At 43.0% G+C, this 18,921-nt stretch overlaps 1 protein-coding gene across 1 annotated transcript; it reads right to left on the bottom strand.

Annotated features, from left to right (window-relative positions):
• Nucleotides 1-1,979: 1,979 nt before the first annotated feature.
• Nucleotides 1,980-16,584, bottom strand: serinc1 (serine incorporator 1). The gene is made up of 10 exons (XM_039781148.1): nucleotides 16,420-16,584; nucleotides 15,575-15,736; nucleotides 10,659-10,852; nucleotides 10,347-10,426; nucleotides 9,608-9,745; nucleotides 8,152-8,321; nucleotides 5,748-5,838; nucleotides 4,796-4,937; nucleotides 4,446-4,670; nucleotides 1,980-3,514 (listed from the first exon to the last, which is right to left on the bottom strand). The coding sequence occupies exons 1-10, from the start codon at nucleotides 16,456-16,458 to the stop codon at nucleotides 3,376-3,378; spliced, it is 1,380 nt and encodes a 459-aa protein (XP_039637082.1). The 5' UTR covers nucleotides 16,459-16,584; the 3' UTR covers nucleotides 1,980-3,375.
• Nucleotides 16,585-18,921: the final 2,337 nt, after the last annotated feature.

The raw sequence follows: 18,921 nt of genomic DNA on the forward strand, positions 1-18,921 counted from the left end.
TTAATTTAATTTAAAAAATTCATAAATTACCCATTACTGTTTTTAATATTTGATGACTGCAGGGGAAATCAGATGCCCGTCCAACAATGAGGCAATACTTTATTTTTCATGCAGCGCATTATAGAACACGCCTCCTGCTGCCATCATGAAATATATTAGGCATCAACAATGACAACAATCCAAAGGACACTGTGTAGATTTTTCATTAGAACTACTTTTTGATAAAGAAATGCTCCTTATTTCTAGCCTGGTTGTAGCCAGACCCTTCTCAGTTGTAACTGAGAGTGGGTCTGGGAAAGGTTAATTCTCAGATCATTTCCAAAGGGGCGTCACCAACGGACGCTGCTCAAATGCCATTGGATAGTCCTTCAACCAATCAGACCAACAATCTGGGTGACGCTGCACTTCGGTGGCCGTCATGTTGAATGTAAACAAAAAGCTGCTCGTCGTTGTGTAAAGCCCGCCTCAACAGTTGTGATTGGTGTAAAGCCCGCCTCAACAGTTGTGATTGGTGTAAAGCCCGCCTCAACAGTTGTGATTGGTGTAAAGCCCGCCTCAACAGTTGTGATTGGTGTAAAGCCTCAACGGTTGGAATTGGTGCCTCGATTTTGGGGCCATTGGAAATGGGTTTGAACGGGCTCTTCGCCAGACTGACTTGCAGAGCAAATCTAAAATTTGCCAGAAGTTCGTCAGGGTTTACCTAGGCTAACTTGTTTCCTTTTTGGCACTGATTTGCACACCTAATAGGAACATTTAACCCTTGTGTTGTCCTCGGTCAAATTTGACCTATTTTCAAAGGGTTTTTATATCAGAAATATGGGTTTCTTTGAACCAAAATGTCCAAAAATAACAAGGACGCATGGACGTACGTTGTACGGAACCTACACAACGATCGGTGTGCGATCACGGAAGGCTTGTATCACGTGGACGCGCCGACAGTGTTGTTGTCATTCCTTAGAATTCCTCATGGGGGAGACAGAAACTACGCACTACAGCTTTAAAATGTGATTTAAAAAAAAATAATAGTTACAATAGAAGTGTTGCAATGAAGTTTTCAGATGGTTTCATATTATATTTTGTGTAGTGTCCTGTAGTAATGGGTTGGGCTAGGAAGGTCTAGACCGGATTCAGACAAAATCAACCCAAAACTAAAGTACCAGAGGGGCGCCTGGGTAGCTCAGCTGGTAGAGAGCGCGCCCATATACAGAGGCTCAGCCCTCGACACAGCGGCCATGGGTTCGGTTCCGACCTGCGGCCCTTTGCTGCATGTCATTCCAACTGAGACGTTAGGTTACAAATGAGAGTAGGTTAAAAAGATAGTTACTAATGGATTGTTCTAATTCTATTTTATTTATAGTATCAAATCAGTTTGATACTGAGAGTTATCTCAGGACACTTTACACTTTAAACTAGTTTTTTGTGATTGTTGCAGGCAAAACTCAGATTATGCGGCACGTTTTTTTGAATATGCGGGATATTTATGCAGTTAAATTACAGGAACTTGCAAAAACTGCGGTTTGATGAAAAAGAGAAAAAAAAAGTGATTCCCCAACACCCTGCTTTTCGATGATGTTCACGTGGCGTAATTACGTCACTTCGCAACGTTCCCATGGCAACAGGGGCAAAAGGCTGCTCGTGTGAAGTAAACGCAACATGTTTCAACATTCTGCTAAGATATATTACGGGACTTTTTTGCAACGAAAATGCGGGGATTATATAATCATGCAAGCCCCGCATATTTGGTGCGGAAATCGGCAATTTATGCGGCAAAATTTGAAAAAAAAGAATGCACCCACCGCATAAATATGCAGACTTTGGACTGATTATTCATTGAATTATGCGAATGCATGAATCGTGTTTTTCTGGAGGGACTGAACATTTTGTCCCAGCTGTCGCTGGTCTGTGTGTCTGTCCCACGGAGACGCTGCAGGCCTCAACGATGACAGCGTGCGGCCCGAAGGACCAAAAACACACCTGGCTTCTTTTCAAATCACTTTTATTAAACGAGTTACGATATACTTTTACATGTCAAGAGAAAAAAAAACAATCATGTTAGGATAAAAGCACAGGTGAGACAATCTTACCAATGTATAGGTGAGGAACTACAGTACATGCTAAACACTACCAAATAACTTATTTTACATTTAAAGTCAAAACAATTCAATTCAAATCAAGAGACAACAAAAACAGGAATGCCTTTGTTGTGTAAGTGCAAGCTGCAGAGGACACACAGCTGGTAGAGCTTTAACACATGATGACTAGAATGCCGCGCACACACACACACACGCGCTACACTGCACTGCTCACGCCTGGCCATGGTACGCTTTAGTTCTCGTCTCAGCGCCACAGCTGGAGTCCTGCTTCTAAAACCAACAGCAGCCCAATCTAAGCAGTTCATTTCTACGTAACAGCATTCCCACGGTTAATCCTGCAGTCAGCACGCCGTCGGAGCCGCCGTCGGCCAATAAAACGCTTCAGATACAGCTACTGTTAACGTCACATCAGGTTTAAAAAAAAAAGGGAAAAGCATGCAGCGCCGTCTTTATAGAAAGTAAACTAAGGGCGCTTTCACACCGGCCTCGTTTGGTCCGTTTTAAAAACCGCCCCCCCCTGGAGCATTTTGGTCGGATAGTCCAGTTCTGGGCACACGTCGCTGGTTGTCTGTGTGACATCATCACCATCATCATCATCTCTCTGGCTCTCCTTTACTCGCCGTCTGTCAGCTGCTCACATTGTTCACCTTCTTCTAAAATATGAGAAACACTACAGCGGAAACAGAAAACGGTTATAAGAGGTTATAAATGGTGTTGCTCCATTGTTTGAGACCGGAAGTGTCGGCGAGTTTTGGATATTCTGTCCAACGAACAAGCGGCCGTCTCGACAGTGTTCGACAGAGTGCGGTGTGAACGCACACCCGACCAAATGAAAAATGCAACAACTTCAGTTCCCGAATCGCGAGTCTACCAAACTGTAGGTGTGAAAGCGCCCTTAAAAATCACCCACTAGGAACACACAGGATACATTTACAATGGAAAACAGCATGGGATGGGGGGGGGGGAGGAACCACGACAACAGGCTGCTCAGGGTTCACAATGACACGACACCAGAGGAGCCCGGGCTGCAGTCAGAGCTGGGACAGGACTCTCCGCTCATCGGCCCCGCCTCGGCCGACCACAGAGACGAGCCACAGCCGCCAAGAACGAGAGAGAGAGAGAGAGTCCCGAAAGAGCCAGTGTGAGCGCAGCCCCCGTCCCGCTGGAACCGACGCAGGGCTAGCTACCTACTGTTCTACGGACTTCGCTGAAACTAAAAAATTAAAAACACAGGTGAAAGCGGAGCACGGGGGTGTGCGTGCGAGCGGTGGGACAGCAGGATTCAGTCAAAGTCCCGGTTGACCAGGACCAGCGGAGCCACCAGCGTCCACACGTAGAGGGCGATGCAGATCCAGCTGGAGGAGATCTTGACCCACACCGAGGGCCACTTGCTGGTCATGGCTTCGTAGTTGGAGTCGGGGCTGCAGAGAGAACAGAGGACAAGAGGAACAGGTTTACACTTCTTCTGATACCAGTCTGGGCTTCAAACGAAAAAGATCAAATACATAAATATAAACACGAGTTCATCTACACAAAAGTACACACATACCAACAATCATTGGATTTTGGATGTCTTGATAATGGGTTTTTATATTTTTCTTATTTTATTTATTGTGTGAGTGTGTATATGAAAGGGAGTATTGTTTCAGAGGCTGCACAAGCTAAATCCATTGTATGGTTCTACTGCACAATGATAATTAAAGTCTATTTTATTCTATACATTTTAATTTGGAAGAATAAATAGAGCACCAGCAAAAGAAAAAAGAGAAAAAAAAATGCCTGCGCAAAGCCGATCCCGTTACTGTCACAAATGTCTTAAACCAGTGGTTCCATTGGGGTCCCCCAGGGGTCCCCAATGAGGGGGTTTCAAGGGGTCCCCAGCAAAAAGGGGAACATTTGTAATATGATCCCATTCATCTTCGTCTATCTGCCTGTCAATCACTGCTCAGGCAAACGCATATATAGCGTTCTCCCCTCCCCCCCTCCCTGTGCACGAGCTGCAAAAAGGTTTTCCAAAACTCCGTGAATAATGGAGTGGCTTTTCAGAGGTGGCGTGTCTGAAATAAGTTCTGTCAAACTCCGTTGTGTGGGAGGGGCTTAGGAGACGGTTTGGGCTGCAGCAGAAAGGGGGGAGGGACTGAGAAGTTGTCGATGTTCAAATTTGTTGGATCTTCACAATCTTACCTACAGCAGCTTTAATGAGACGGCTAATATTATATAACGAGTTACGCCCCCGAGTTTTTGAAATAATCTTAACGTCTAACTGCGTTAGGGAAATTGGGCGGTGATTTTTAAGCCTGCCTAAATGTTGGTGGCAGTGTGCCCTTCGTGAGCCATTCCTGTGAAGCCTACCTGTACCAGTTGGTGAGAGTCATCATGATGTAGAGCGATGCCAGGAACAGCATGAAGTGGAAGAACGAGTACGAGTAGGTGACGCCGTCCTTCTCGTTGTCCACAGCTCGGCTGACGCCGCCGCCCTCCTCAAAGTTGTCGCTCTGAGGCCCGTCCTCGATCAGAGCCGACTCGTCGCTGGTCAGAGTCAGCTTGTTGACCTGGGCGTTGGACGAATTACGAATACTGACGGACGGACACAGGAGAAGAGAGAACAGCGCTGGCGTCAGCCGTCTTCTCAAGCAACAGTACAAGGAGACAAGACATATCAACCGAAAAATTCTATTTTACAAAAAGGAGGACTTCCTCACCTGGAGTAGAGGACACACATGAGGAAGAGGATCAATCCCACAATCCCCTGGGCATCCCACCACTGAACCACATGGTCCTGACCTGCAGGACTGGTGCTGTTCAGCCCGATGATACCCAGAAGGCTCGGGTTACATTTCCTGTCTGGAACGAGACAAGATTTTTCAATTCATGCTACAGTATGTCATAGCTTTTTATTCATCTGCTACCTGTCACAGGGAAATGGGTGCTTATGAGCATCATAACAGTAAAATCATGTCATGATGTGTTATCATCATCATCATCATCAGCTGCTGTGTGCTCTTTTGTTTCTTGGATCCTATTTTTAATGAGCATGGCCAGTGTTTCTACCAGTTACGAGAACTGGTAACCAGCTTATTCAATTCAATTTTATCAAATCATAACGACACTTTACAGATAAGAGTAGGTCTAGACCACACTATGATTTACAAAGACCCAACTATTTCCCACGAGCAAGCATTTGGTGCGACCGTGGCGAGGAAAAACTCCTTTAGGCAGAACCCTCGGACAGACCCAGGCTCTTTGTGAGCGGCGTCTGTCACTGCCGGTTTGGGCACAGACGCTGATATAGATATTGAGAAAAAAAGAAAAATATGATTCATAATAATTATAGCAGTTGGAATGATGAATAGTGGCAGTTATAGTTACAATTAAGATAGTGGAACTAGACTAGTAGGACTAGAAGTAATATAAATTATATTTAACGCTTATTAACTCAGCTGCTGCTTATTATCAGCTTTTTGCAGTGATACAGCTTTTTAAAAAGAGAAACATATATACTGTAAGAGAAACACAGTTTGGGGATGAGAGGAACCTGATTCACCCCCCCCCCCCCCAAAAAAAACAAACTCAAGAGCTCCCAGTAACAGAGCCAGGTGAAGCAGCACAGGTAGTTGCAATACGCTGATGTAGTGTATGTGGATGCTATCCTACCAGGCTCATTGGTCATGGCCGACCAGGTCAGGTACATGGTGTACAGGGTAACCAGGGAGGACTGCAGCAGGCCAGACCTGGGCTGGGACTCCTTCACACAGAAAACAGCAGGGATTAGCAGGAAAAACTCAATCCAAAGACCGACTCTGACAACCAAAAATCACTCTGCTGCTTCCTGCTAACAGCCGTCTGTATATCAGCACGGTCTAAAATGATGAAGTTAGTGGCTCTCTTTTTCATCCATGTCTTTCACCTCTCTGGGATTCATTCTACATGCGCTTATCACCATCATGTGTTTGTTTTCTGTCAGTCTTGCTACTGCAATACTGCACATAATTTATAAAACAATATATACAAGCATCACATTGCCAGCTGTTTAGGGCTGGGTACCTAATTCAATACTTTTTAGGCACTTACCGAATTGCTTTTAAAGTAGTCCCTATCGAAAAAATGCCTCATCATTCAATACCAAATTTCAATACCTAAGGAATAAATCATCAGCGCCAGTGAGCCAATGAGCACGCAGCATGCTTCTACCAAGATCTAATAAAGTCTGTGATTGGCTGGCTAACGTCACACATTGTAAAGACACGCAGGGGAAAACTACGTTACACACAGAGACGGGGCTCAGTAGTGGGGTCAGCCCTATGGTCCCACAGCGCTATGGTCCCACAGCCCTATGGTCCCACAGCCCTATGCCCAATGGTCCCACAGCCCTATGGTCCCACAGCCCTATGGTCCCTTTAAGATTTTTCTTAAAATTAAGCCCTATGTTCCCACATTTCTAGGACATTTTCAAAATTAGGTCTTGTGTTCCTACATTTCCCTTCAATTTAAGCCCTATCCTCCTACAACATTTTTTAGGGTTAGGGGGATAAAAAAATTTAAATAAAATCACATACAAATTTATGAAAAAGTAAATGTGGGAACATAGGGCCTGATTTTCAGTGAAAAAAAGAAATTCTTAGAAATGTGGGACCATTGGGCTGTGGGACCATAGGCAAGCTCCCCGTGTAGTAGGAGCTGAAAAATAATTGTGCCGTAATGTGTAAGGTTATAATTTCTTTTTGATTTATAAAATTTGTATCGAAAAAAAGTTTAGGAACTGGTATCGAAGTCACGGTACTGGTATTGGTACCGGTATCGAATATTTTTGAAGGATACCCAGCCCTACGACTAGGGATGCAGCGGGTAACCGATTTCACTATTAACTGCTCTTTAAAATGTCAGGGTTAATTATTCGTAAAAACTCCGCTACACCGAGTGTGAACTGACTGCACGTTGTGTAACAGTGTGTGCAGTTCTTATTAAACCTCCTTGACAACATCAACGCTCGTGTGCGCACATGCGCTACACACATGAAATCACGGCGAGTACTGACTGTCAGAGTGAGGTTCAACGGCTCCCCGTGGGGGGGATAACGTACTGCTGCGATTTTTTAACGTTACATAAAGTTAGTAAACACCGGGAAAACACAGAGCAGAGCCAGCTAACAGCTGACGAATCAGAAGCTGACGTTTGCTTTTACAGCGAGCCAGCTGACGATAGCGTTACATCCGTACGAGTCAAAACTCTGCAACAGCTCAATCAGGTCACTGACGTTCCCGCTTAACGTTACCGACTTACTCCTCTTCATCCCCTATGGGACATAAGGCTGCAAAGAGATCCCTCCACCACATTTATGTATTCCTTGGCAGCATGCTGCGCATCGGTCTTTGTTTGTGGTGCGACTGATTCCCCTCTAGTCTCTAATCTTTTCAGATGTTGGTTGATGACTGATCATGTTATCATTTTCAAAACTGTTAACCGTTATTTGGGTTTCTATAGGCAGCAATAAATAACACGTTCAAATCTCGAGTGTTCATGTGATTTCATACATCAGTAGTGAAATTAATGAATGCATAATAATCGTGAAACCGCGATTATTCTTCAGACTGTAATCGTACCAACAAAATCTATAATTGTTGCATCCCTACCTACAACTGGACCAAAAAAAAAAAAAAAAAAAAACCACAACAGGTACCACTCTACAGCCTCTGATCTTTCCAGAGATATAAAAAGTGAGGTTACACTTTACTTGAAGGCAACTACATAAGAGTGTCATAACACTGTCATGAACGGGTCATAAACCTTTATGACATAAGGCTTCTTTTAGTAAGGGTCATTCGGTTTAATTAGGGTTAGGGTTCATGTGTCATGTGTTCATGACAGTGTCATGCCACTCTTATGTAGATACCTTCAAATAAAGGGTTACCAAAAGAGAACATGTAAAAGTGTCTTGGGGTTGTGTTGAGTACAGACCATAAACATGCATGAACCGAAAATCCTCTGGGTAAAAGCATGACAAATCTTAGTTTTCCTTCTTCAGTCACATACATGAACGTAGAAGAGAGGCGGTGCGAACCTGGATCTGAGGCAGGATGGACAGGACCGAGGCGCCGACGCAGAGCAGCATGTTGATGCTGATGAACACCTTGTTTTCGGTGCAGCCGTCAGAGTGGGTGTAGTAGACGTAGAACATGACCAGGGACACCAGAGACAACACGTAGTTGATTGTGGTGACCGACAGCAGAGCTACGAACGCACAAAATAACAGGTCAACATGATCAAACAGGAAGCTCTTTACATGGGAGCTACGGCACAATCGGATCAGATCACCGTCTTTATTCTTTTTATCATGGGCTTAAATGGAAACGTTTTCCTTCACAACAATAAAAACATGTCTTAAAGGTCCCATATTACGTTCATTTTCAGATTCATACATGTATTTTGTGTTTCTACTAGAACATTTTTACATGCTTTAGTGTTCAAAAGACATTTTTCTCATCCTGTCTGACTCCACCTGTATTCACCCTCTGTCTGAAATGCTCCGTTTTAGAATCTGTCTATTTAAGCTCCCCTCCCGAACAAAAAGCCCAGTCTGCTCCGATTGGTCAGCGTTTCCAGGTTTTCCACATCCGCGCTCTTTGAGTCTCTGCCCCGTCATTGCAGCCGGGGAATGAATGCAACAGCACTGTAGCGGTACCTTATACCTATATATTAAGAATAGTTGTGAAATCACAAATGTATAAAGTCCTGACGGCTCATTTAAAAGGCGCAGTTTCTAAATACGGGCTGTGTGTACTTTTCTATGAATTGAGCGCTTTGATACTTTCACAGAAGGGTTGGGTATCGTTTGGGTTTTTTCTGATACCCGTGCTTAAGCGATACTTTTAAAATGGTACCGGTGCCTAAACCGATGCTTTATATCGGTTTTATATAAAATAATTTTTAAAAAATAAAAGAAGGGCACAAAACGACAGTCGGCGACATTAAAGAACAACTTGTTTATTGCTAGGGCCATTTGGTCAAAATGAAATGATTTATTAATAATGTAATAACAATGTATAACCAATGTGTATTAAGTGTTATCTAGCGTCCCATGCAGCAATGTTTCTGTTGCCTCTAATGTCCGTTTTGGAGCATCAGAGGGCAGCGCAGGCATTTAAGTGGCACCGAAAGATTGCTGTTCGGTCATTTAGGCACCGGTGCCGTATAAGCACCGGGTTTCGGTAACCAGCCCTTTCTCACAGTATTTATATTAGCACCTCGACCTACTTTATAATAAAAAAATAAAAAAAACAGACATGAAAATCTCACTTTTTATAATATGGAACCTTTAAGAAATACCGACTCATTTTGCTGATTTCCATTTTTCTCCTTTAGGCCCTTTGTTGTCTCTATGAGCAGTTTATATCCATCACTGTCACATAAAAGAGCCAGCCGACAAGCTGTAAATAACACTAAGCCTTTTTTAAGGTTGTTTATTGAGCAAGTTCTTAAACCATACGTTTAGCCTCATAGCAACACCGTGACCATACCTGCGTACCAGCAGCGAGAGTTGCCCTCCTCCATCTTCTCCACCCAGGACTCGTTCCAGGAATGAGCAAAGTCAATGAGGAGAACCAGCTGGATGAGGATGAAGCAGAAGGCTCCAGCCATGCCGACGTAGAACCACACTGTGGAAGAGACACCGTCACTGCATCTGCACATTCTAATACAGCCGCAATCTAAAACCACCGCAAACTCACTTTGATTCCAAACCTGTTCTGGGCCACAAAAAGCTTACTCTTGGTTGCCAGGACAGGAATACAAAAAACATAACCATGTCCAGTAAAGACCATTGTACTGTATTTCCAAACTAACGGACTGAATGCTTCTTTAAAGTGAGCCTCCTTTTAAAAAGGTCAATATTCAATGTGTCAGAACCCCAGGCTCTTTTTCTGTTTTGTTCATGACATTTTAGAGATACATGGGTTTGGCCATGAATAAAAAAAAATTCTTCAACACGTTCATTTTAAAAAAATCTGTTGTGATGTCATTTGCAGGTTAATCCCTGGTATCCACAGTCTTGATCAACTGTCACAGAGGCACAAACACTCATTCCAGGGATCGACAGATACTGGTTTTTAAAGGCCGATGCCAATATTAGTAATAGTTAGGGAGACCGACAGCCAATTTTTGGAACAGATATGCCAAAAAAAAAACTTGCCTATAATCGATCTATACCCACTACGTTGCATTTCATTTGAGAGGAAAAAGACAATGACGGACAGTTACCAGTAGTGAAGGGACCTTCTGTGATGAAAAATGATCCAATTGTTATGGCAGCAGCTGCAGCAAACTTAAAGAACCAAAACCTGAAAGAGAAAGAGAGAGATCCTGCATCAGTTGCTGGCAAAAAAACTGCAGAATTCAATTCTTGCACAGATTCAAAGTAATCGCTAACAATTTTTAATATGGATTAATCATTCAAGTCAGGAAAAAATGCCAAACATGATCTCTTTCATCGGCCTCTATAATGCAAGTGATAAGTCCAGTAACGTGCGAGTGTCAGTTAATGGATGGATGGATGGACGGATGCGGACTCACCCGTTGTGCAGCGCAGCTCGGGGATCTTGGCTGCTCTTGACTTTGATCATGAGCAGAGAGAAGAGCAGGAAGAACATGGCCATGCCGAAGCAAACGCGGTACACAGCCTTGTAGCCAACCAGAACGTCGCAGTTCACGTGACCCTCCACGCCAGGAATGGACGAGCCCATCCCACCTTCACAGAAACCTGGAATCTGCAGCGAAGCACAACCACACACACACACACACACACACACACACACACACACACACACACACACACACACACACACACACACACACACACACAATCTCACTTTAGATCAGAGTGTCCAACACACACTAAGAGAGCTGCTCTGCCTTTAAACTCTGTTCCATTTCAGGGAGTCTTCTCCAGGCCTTCAGGGTCAGACAGAAAGACCGAAGAAAAGAGTTCAATCCTTCGCGTCACTAAAACCCAAAGTGAGAGGCAGTGTCTCATCGATGAGTCTTCATTTTTAAAATATACGGATAAAACATCTGCGCCGCCTCACACATCAGATTGTTTTTATACAAAATGCCACAACTACCAAACCTCACTGTAGCTACAACAGCACTCCAACTGTGGAGATTCAATCACAAGTCTTGTGCTACGTGTCCACTGGCGAGCGGCATTTCCACGCTTCCCATTCGTTGTCTACGTAAGCAGCCGGGCAATGCATTCTGGTAGCGTTTCGGCAACTTTCGAGACGCGGGGCGTCGGCTTGCCCGCTCCTCATTTGCATAAAGCTGAGGTCCATGCGGAGACAGATTCTGCAACTGCATAGCCTATTCCTCGCATAAAATGTTTTCAGAAACACATTTTGGTGAACCATTTCCATAAAATAAGATAACATTTCCAAACGAGCCACCATTATGGTCTTATTTGAAATCCAGGAGCAGACGAGTGAAGCGTTCGTCCAATCAGATGCAGCCATCGCGGTTGTAGGAGGGCGCAGCCTGTTTTATTTGCTCGTCAGTGGACATTGAAGAGGAACTGATAACTGCTAGTGCCAAGCCCACAGAGCGTCCAATGCTGGAAAGCAGGGGGCGATCTCTGCCATCAAAAAAATGCCTATGTGGACACATACTATTAGAGTAATAATTAGGGAATTATAATAGTCAACATAACAGTAGCTCAAACTTTAAAGACCCCCGCGGGCAAATTGATAATTGGTATAAGGAAATGGTATAAGATTGTGCAAACTAAAATAAACATCAATAAACACTATGGAGGTTCATTAAATGTGCAACAAGCGATTGTAAATTAGGTTTAGAAATCACTGAGGTGGCTCTTGACCAAATAGCCCCAGAAGCAGCTGTGATTTATCGTTGTACGAGTCAGCTTAGTCTTTGTTTTACTGGGGAGCCAGTACAAGTTAATACACAAATAAAATCAACTGGATATCATCGCCATTGTAATGTACTACGGATTTCAATGAATAAATACGCCCTTAATAATTTAATCAAGTTAAAATACCGCACTATAAAGCGCACCGGATTATAAGGCGCACCTTCAATGAATGGCCTATTTTAGAACTTTTTTCATATATAGGGCGCACCGGATTATAAGGCGCATAGAATAGAAGATACTGCAGTCAAACGTTTGACTGGGGTTGCGTTATGCATCTACTAGATGGAGCTGTGCTAAAGGGAATGTCAACAAAACCGTCAGATAAAGTCAAACTTTATGAAGCGTTCTAACAACTCCGTTCACTCCCTCCTTATAGCATTTAAATCTAAGTGGTCCGAGAAATGGCGATCGTCTCAACGTGGTCCCTGACATGTTGTCATCGGCTTGTCCGCTTCCATTGGCCATATCAGAGGCAAACCTGAACGGATTGGCTAATATGAGCTACCAATCGAAAGCTTAGAAGCTAGGGAATACGATGACGCGCACCATCGATCCCGTAGCAAGCTGGGCAGAGAAGCTACAGCGATGACAAGTCGCGAAATGGAAACCGCGTTTTTCCGTTGTGATTCGGCTAGAAACTTCAACATTGTGAGGCGAACAGATCGTTTTGGATTATAAAGCTTGGATATTACATTTCCTTGGACTCTTGTGGATTTATGAAAATCAAGTTTTGGCCAAAATACCACTTTGTTGCTGAAAGGACAACGAAATCAGGTATGGATGCACTCTCGACACCTGCGCAGATTATGGCGGAATTGTTTTATTGTAAATTGTTTACTTTGTAACAGTTGTGTAACTGCTATAAATCATCGTATGCTTTGTATGTGGTCTTAAATGAATCATTAGAGGCTAAGCTTTCAATTGGTGTGTCGCATGGCTGTATATTTTGAATATTTAATGCTTTAAAGTTATAAAAACGCGAATGAGTGGAAGTTTTATCAAGGTTACAGCGACGCAGTGTCCCATCAACGGGGCAGTGATCCGAGAGGTTGATCCATATATAAGGCGCTCCGGATTATAAGGCGCACTGTCGTTTTTTGAGAAAATTAAAGGCTTTTAAGTGCGCCTTATAGTGCGGAAAATACGGTATATTAAAGTGCTCACATTATGCTTTTTCCCTTTCCCAGGGATTAAAGTGAAAAAAAAATCTTTTGACTGAACTTTTTTCCAGGCCAAGTCATAAGCTATTCACATCTACCTATACAGATAGCACTAACCCTTTTGCGATCGCGCCCTATTAGTTTTTAATGTATAACAAGATGCAAACAACAAAGTAAAGAGAGTATTGAGTGTTTTCTTTTCCTGATGAACAAAACAATATTTCAGTACCATCCCACGACTAACCATTGCCGTTCTTTTCTACTGCGGCAAACATGTTGTAGAAATGCTTTACCTTACATTGTAATTACTTCAGGCCAAAAGGGACATTTTTTTTTATTGTTATAATATGCAATTCAACACCAAGTCAAATCTATAAAATCAAGTTTGCAAGACTTCACTGCTTTTATTCAAGGGCTACTAATAATGAAACATATCACTTTTCAGTGAAAGCTTTTTTATTATTTAAATTCAAACTAAAAAAAATGGTGTACAATAACAACAAATAAACAGTTCCGTTGCAAATTGTGAAAAGATTGTGGACATGTCTTAACAGACGGGATAATAAATTTCATTCGGTATGGTTTATACAGGGTACCCCCAGGATTCTTCAAGTTAAATTTAAGAGTTTTTAATACTACCTTATATAGTATATATAATACCACCTAGGATGAAATTGAATGCCAACTTCACAGCTTTATAATGAAAAAATGTGTGGATTTTAGGCCTGAGAAAAGAATGATTTACCAGGTAATGACATTTTATTATAATACTCAACAATCATATTTAGTTCACAATAGCTTTTTAAGGCGTGTTTGTAATCTAATAACATCAAATAAAGTATTTGTTGCATGAATGCTCATGCTATGAAACTTAAAAAAAAAATAAAAAAATAGGATGATAAAAAAAAAAAAAATGAAATGTGTGCATTAAGGAGGTGTCACAATTAGTTCCACCTTGGCTAGATAATCCAATATAATGTAATATAATAAGCCAATGTAAATGCCAATTGCTTCAGCGATTGTTTCATCCCGTTCCGCTATGTGTCTAAAGGCTACTGCAGCGACAATAAAGAGTTGGGCTCCGGGTTTTTTGTTTCTCACCCCGGTGATCGGCACCTCTGGGTGACACCGTCAAATGTGCGTTAGCACGTTGGCTGCGTTTCAAACATACCCTACCAAAGGTGGAGCACCGCCGACACCGTCATCGTCTTATTCACAACCTTCTCTTCGTTGCTAGCTGATCAGGAACCAGCAGGCGGGTCTTCCAGCCTCGTCCGCCAGCTTGTCCGCACCTCTGGCCAGACCTTCAGACACTTGCCCAGTCGACGAGCTAACGTTAGCTTAGTAGCACGGTGCCAGACGTTTTGTTTTCCTTCTTGAAAGCCAATTGATTTGCGCCCGAGCTTGGATGTTTAGGGACAGAGCTTTCTCACCATGTCCACGGATTTAAGCTAAAACACCACATTACGCCGTTATTATTGTTATAGCCTAGCTACATCCATGTGTCGCGCACCCCGCATCCGCGTCATGGTCCGCGCACACTCCACGGTCAAGAGCGTAAAGAAAAACACTGACGCAAATAGTACCTGTACTGCCGTATTACATCCCAGTCACACAGAGTAAATTGTCACACTCACACACATAGCATTTATTTAGGACGTTACGGTAATTATTTCATCCTACGAAAGGGCAAGACATAATTTAAGACCTTTTTAAACGAAATGTGTAACTTCGTGAACGTCATTCAACACTTGTAAGCCCACACATTTTTTTCATATATTATTTTTTGTGTGCACATTGTAGGTTTACAAAGTGAAAAAGCCCAAAGTCCACCCCAAAGGCACCTATCTCCAACAGAAAACACTGTTCACAAACTGCTCCCAACAGCTCTTTTGTAGTCCAGCCTTTACTTCAGAGACAAACGTGCGTCACTGCTAGCGTGGCACGCCCTCATACTCTGCTTCTGACTGGCTAGTAGTCCTTACCTAGGTACTGTCAGGGCACGCCCTCAAACTCCGCTTCTGACTGGCTAGTAGTCCTTACCTAGGTACTGTCAGGACACGCCATCATACTCTGCTTCTGACTGGCTAGTAGTCCTTACCTAGGTACTGCGCATGTGCGACTCCCAACAAAGATGGAACAGAAGTGTGATGCCTCACTCTGCAGCTAAAACAGAGAGCTCAACACACAGGGTGAAAAGAGGAGCTGCGGCAATGTTCAGTACAACAAAAATAGGGTGTTTTTTAAAATTAAACCATGTAAACCTATTCTGATATAACCTCTAAACACAACTATGAACCAGAAAATGAGCATAATATGATCACTTTAACCAAAGACCAATGTTTTATTTTAATAACCCACAGTTTGGGATTTTATTTTTATTTTATTTGACGAACCACACGTACCTTCTTAAGCTGCCCCTCCATGCCGGGCATCAACATAATACAGGCAACACCCACTCCCAGCAGCAGGAAGAAGGCGTAGATGAGGCGAGTCACAGTGGAGTTGTTTCCGCTGGGGCAGCATCGACACAGCAGGCAGGGGGCGCTGCCGCACAGGCATGGGATCTGCACACAAATCAGTATTAGAATGTATTCCTTTTACTCTAATTACCACACAGACAGGCAGACAGCTAGGCCCGGTGTAAGCTGCCTCCGCATGTCGCAATAGGTCCTCGTGTTGCTGACTGCAGCGGATACCCGACCTGTTTACATGCTGCAGTGTTGCAACAGCTGGCGTTAACGTCCACCTTGCTCTGTTGACATCATCGACAGCTGCGTGTTTACAATTTTCACAAACGGCGAACCACCAAATACACGTCGACACGACGACTATACACCAATGCACACATTTCATTTAGTAACAACAGACGGTTCGGCATTATTTAACGACCCTAATTTAACGTAAGGGTTAGGGTTGACGTAAACGAACGTTAGCTAGCTAGCTAGCTAGCTGGTTTCCAAACAAAAAGAAAGACGCCATGTAGCCCTACAGTTAGCCTCCGTAACTACAGGAGCCAATAACCAACCCACGTTATGAACTAAAACCTTTGTATCGGCAGCATTATGGGCGAACAGTAACGTTAAGTGAATGCTACATTGCGTTTATCAACGTCCGCAGTGAATTATTCAGCGGCCTGTCGTGCGTGTTATTGCGCAGTCACGACCGACAGCGCTTTGTGAAGTCGAAGCAGCTAGCTAATAGCAGAGATAATAGCATATCCACTGATAACAAGACGTGTGTCACTTACCCAGCTCGCCATGGAGCACAATCCCAGCACGGCTCCCATGATGGCCGATGTTTGTTCTTCTCTAGTCTCTCGTTAGGTAGCTGGTGCTTTCCCAAAGATGGATGATGCGCTTCGTTTTCGTTCTCCTTCTTCCTCTTCTTCTTCTGCTTCTAAAACAAAGTGGAAGGTGGTTTACATGCACTTTAGCGTTTCTGCTGCCCCCCATAGGACGACTGCAGCATTCTCAGTCTCATGGATGTATTACCATTCTAAACTGTCTTTGGTATTTTAATCATGACAAATAACATGATAAACATAAAAAATAAAAATGAAACATACAACAAAAGAAAAAAGTGATTAGTACATAGACAGATATCATCAGTTCATAAAAATACTATATAGGATAGGATACACAGATTCAGTTTTAATAGTTTTTAGAATATAGGATTAACGTAAATTAGATTTAATTTCCACAAATTAAAAAAGGGTGGTTTACGATCGGAAAATCTAGATTTATAAATGTGAGATTTTGCGAGTAATGACGTCAAATTGATAGTTTTCATTCACTTTGGTAACAGTGTGAGAAATAAAAGCCAAACAGCATATTTTCATAGGAAAGGGAAAATTCAGAGTCAATATATTGGGAAATACATTTACTGACAAGAGTGGGGACATGGCCAAAAAAAGATGACATAACACTTCAATATTGAGAGACTTAATAATCATAGCATCAGTCTAGTGTCTTTAGAGAAGTGGGCGTGGTTAGCTGATGGACAGGGCCAGACTGACATGAGGGGGTGTGGTGGTGTTGTTGATCGGTTTTAACCCAACCATTGCAGATGAGATTCATTCAGGGAAATTGATTCAGATTCAGGGCCTCCAGCGGGCGGACGCTACAGGCCAGCTTTAGTCTCATTCTTCACATTCAACGCAACAGTGTTACGAGCTAGGTTAGCCTTTTGTAGCTGTGTTATCTTTGTGGTATGAGCCCAGGTTAGCTTAGCCGTGTTAACAATGTACATACATTAGATTTACTATTTAGTTCATAATTATTGTTTGGTGTATTTTGCTTTTCTTACATAAATAAATATTTCATAAATTGAGTTTGGTTCTGTATGGTCAATAAATAGTTTTACATAAAGTGGTTACATGTTAAGGCATATGTTATTTAGACTTAAAGCTATAGTGCGTAGTTTCTGTCTCCCCCATCAGGAATTCTAAGTAATGACAACAACACTGTCGGCGCGTCCACGTGATGCAAGTCTTCCGTGATAGCGCACGCGCCCCCACCCCTCCTCCACGCAGTTGCTAGTAGCCAAGGAGGATTAAAAAAACATGATGGACTCTTTTAGAAGAGATCATTATCTTCGCTCGAGTCTCTGCGAGCGAAAAACGCCGGAAGACTCAATCGCCAGACGACTCAATCGCCGGACGACTCAATCTTCTGAACATAGCCAGACTGAGAAATACAGAGAGAGTTGTGTGGAGCTGAAAGTCTTATGGCGTTATCCACTACATGGTACCTGCTCGACTCGCCTTGATTCTACTCGCATTTTTTGTTTTTCCATTATGAAAAAAAAAATACCTGGTACTAGCTAGCAGGTACTTTTTTTTTTTTTAAGCGAGCTGAAGCGATACCAAAAGGTGACGTGAAAACCTGCAGACTACGGATTGGTCGGAGAGAATCGTCACTAATCACTGCGTCATCATTGGTAGCGTCAGACGACACCGGAGCAATCTCGGAAGTGGAACGTCGTGGAAATAAACTACTTGCTGCTTGACTTGCTTGCTTGCTAGCTAGCTAGCTTAGCTATGTTCCAGCAAAGACTTTGAACTCGACTTACTACTATTTAGATCACATGTGTCAAACTCAAGGCCCACGGGCCAAATCAGGCCCCTCGCAAATTTTGAATTTACGCGACACTCAAAGCAGAATTTGGCAAATCTGAGAGTCTGAAATTCCCACACAACTACAGTTTTTTTGATATTCAGGCTGTGAAACAGTTTGTTGTGAGTCGGCTGTGTGGTAGCCTGATTTGCTAAATTCTATGATGGCTAGGGAACTTTTTTGCGGACTTATTTTTTTGGCGTTATGGCGACCAAACTGTAAGTGAGAAGGCTATATCAGATACACAGTAATATAGTCAAAGATATTTTTGACTTTTTCCATTAAATAAAAGCATGTCAATAAACGTTAACATGTCTGGCCCTTGATGCGATTCTCATTTTCCAGGGTGGCCCTTAGTGAAATTGACTTTGACACCCCTGACTTAGATTGTTCTTCCTGTTCAAGTGTAGCCTGACGTCGCCATACTCAGATTCTAGTCAGAATATGAGTCTGATACTGCCCCATTGGGCTGGGATTATGGGGCGTGTCTCAACCGAACCAGGAAAGAAAACGCCTCTGCACTCAATTGGATAGACCTACAACCAATCAGGTTGCAAGTCAAAGGCAGGCTTCCACAGAGCAAAGGCAGAGGCGGCAGTTTCGGTGTCGTGCGGACGGGTGTGGCAATGTGTATA

The sequence above is a fragment of the Perca fluviatilis genome, chromosome 18 (genome assembly GCF_010015445.1).
Source record: "Perca fluviatilis chromosome 18, GENO_Pfluv_1.0, whole genome shotgun sequence".
Classification (NCBI taxonomy): Eukaryota; Metazoa; Chordata; class Actinopteri; order Perciformes; family Percidae; genus Perca; species Perca fluviatilis.